The sequence below is a fragment of the Petaurus breviceps genome, unplaced genomic scaffold, assembly GCF_028583685.1.
Source record: "Petaurus breviceps papuanus isolate PSGF00001 unplaced genomic scaffold, PetGlider_PUasm1.0 90701, whole genome shotgun sequence".
NCBI lineage: Eukaryota > Metazoa > Chordata > Mammalia > Diprotodontia > Petauridae > Petaurus > Petaurus breviceps.
In genome coordinates this window covers 10076124-10076721 of record NW_027187316.1, presented here as the reverse complement: position 1 = coordinate 10076721, position 598 = coordinate 10076124, and the positions used below count along the sequence as shown (strand labels likewise).

At 36.3% G+C, this 598-nt stretch overlaps 1 protein-coding gene across 1 annotated transcript in view; it reads right to left on the bottom strand.

Annotated features, from left to right (window-relative positions):
- Nucleotides 1–202: 202 nt before the first annotated feature.
- MRPS10 (mitochondrial ribosomal protein S10) overlaps nt 203–598 on the bottom strand; it is an 11891-nt gene continuing 11495 nt past the window's right edge. Inside the window, exon 7 of the mRNA XM_069065979.1 lies at nt 203–370. Within this exon, the coding sequence (XP_068922080.1) occupies nt 287–370 (84 nt within the window). The 3' untranslated portion in view covers nt 203–286. The remainder of the gene's footprint in view (nt 371–598) is intronic.

Sequence of the window (598 nt, the reverse complement as noted above, 5' to 3'; positions counted from 1 at the left end):
AAAAAAAAGTTTAAAATATACTGATTTTAAATGAACACATTTCTGGAATAATATCTGCATAGTTTAAAAAGCTTGTTCAAAGGTCGTAAAAGCAGAACTTGAAATAATAAAGGCTACAAATAACCTTAAAAGATGCCCTTTACATTGCAGTCCACTCCACCGAAGTTAAATTACTTAATACAAAGAGACAAGCAGATAAAGATTTTAAAGAAACTCTGAGTGTAATCATTCATGGCATGGACATACAGATATTTCCATTTCAAAACTAGATGTAAGAAGATTATCTTCATGCTTTGCTTGCTTTTTCTTCCTTTCCCACCATTTCCCAAAGTGGTTCTTTGATGTGTTCTGGCAACTGTTCTAACCTGGTCTGCAAAGAAAATAAAGGCCATTTTCATCAAGTAAATAGACATATGATATGACTTTTAACGTTGAGCCTCCAGCCACAATTGTGGCTTCTAAACGGGCTCTACACATTTCCCCTTCCTTTTGGTTCTTCTGACTTTCCACAGCACTTTGGAAGGTGTGGAGCAAGACAATGGAAAAAAATACCACCCCACCCCTCACCCACATTCCTCCAGTCTATCAACCACTTTTT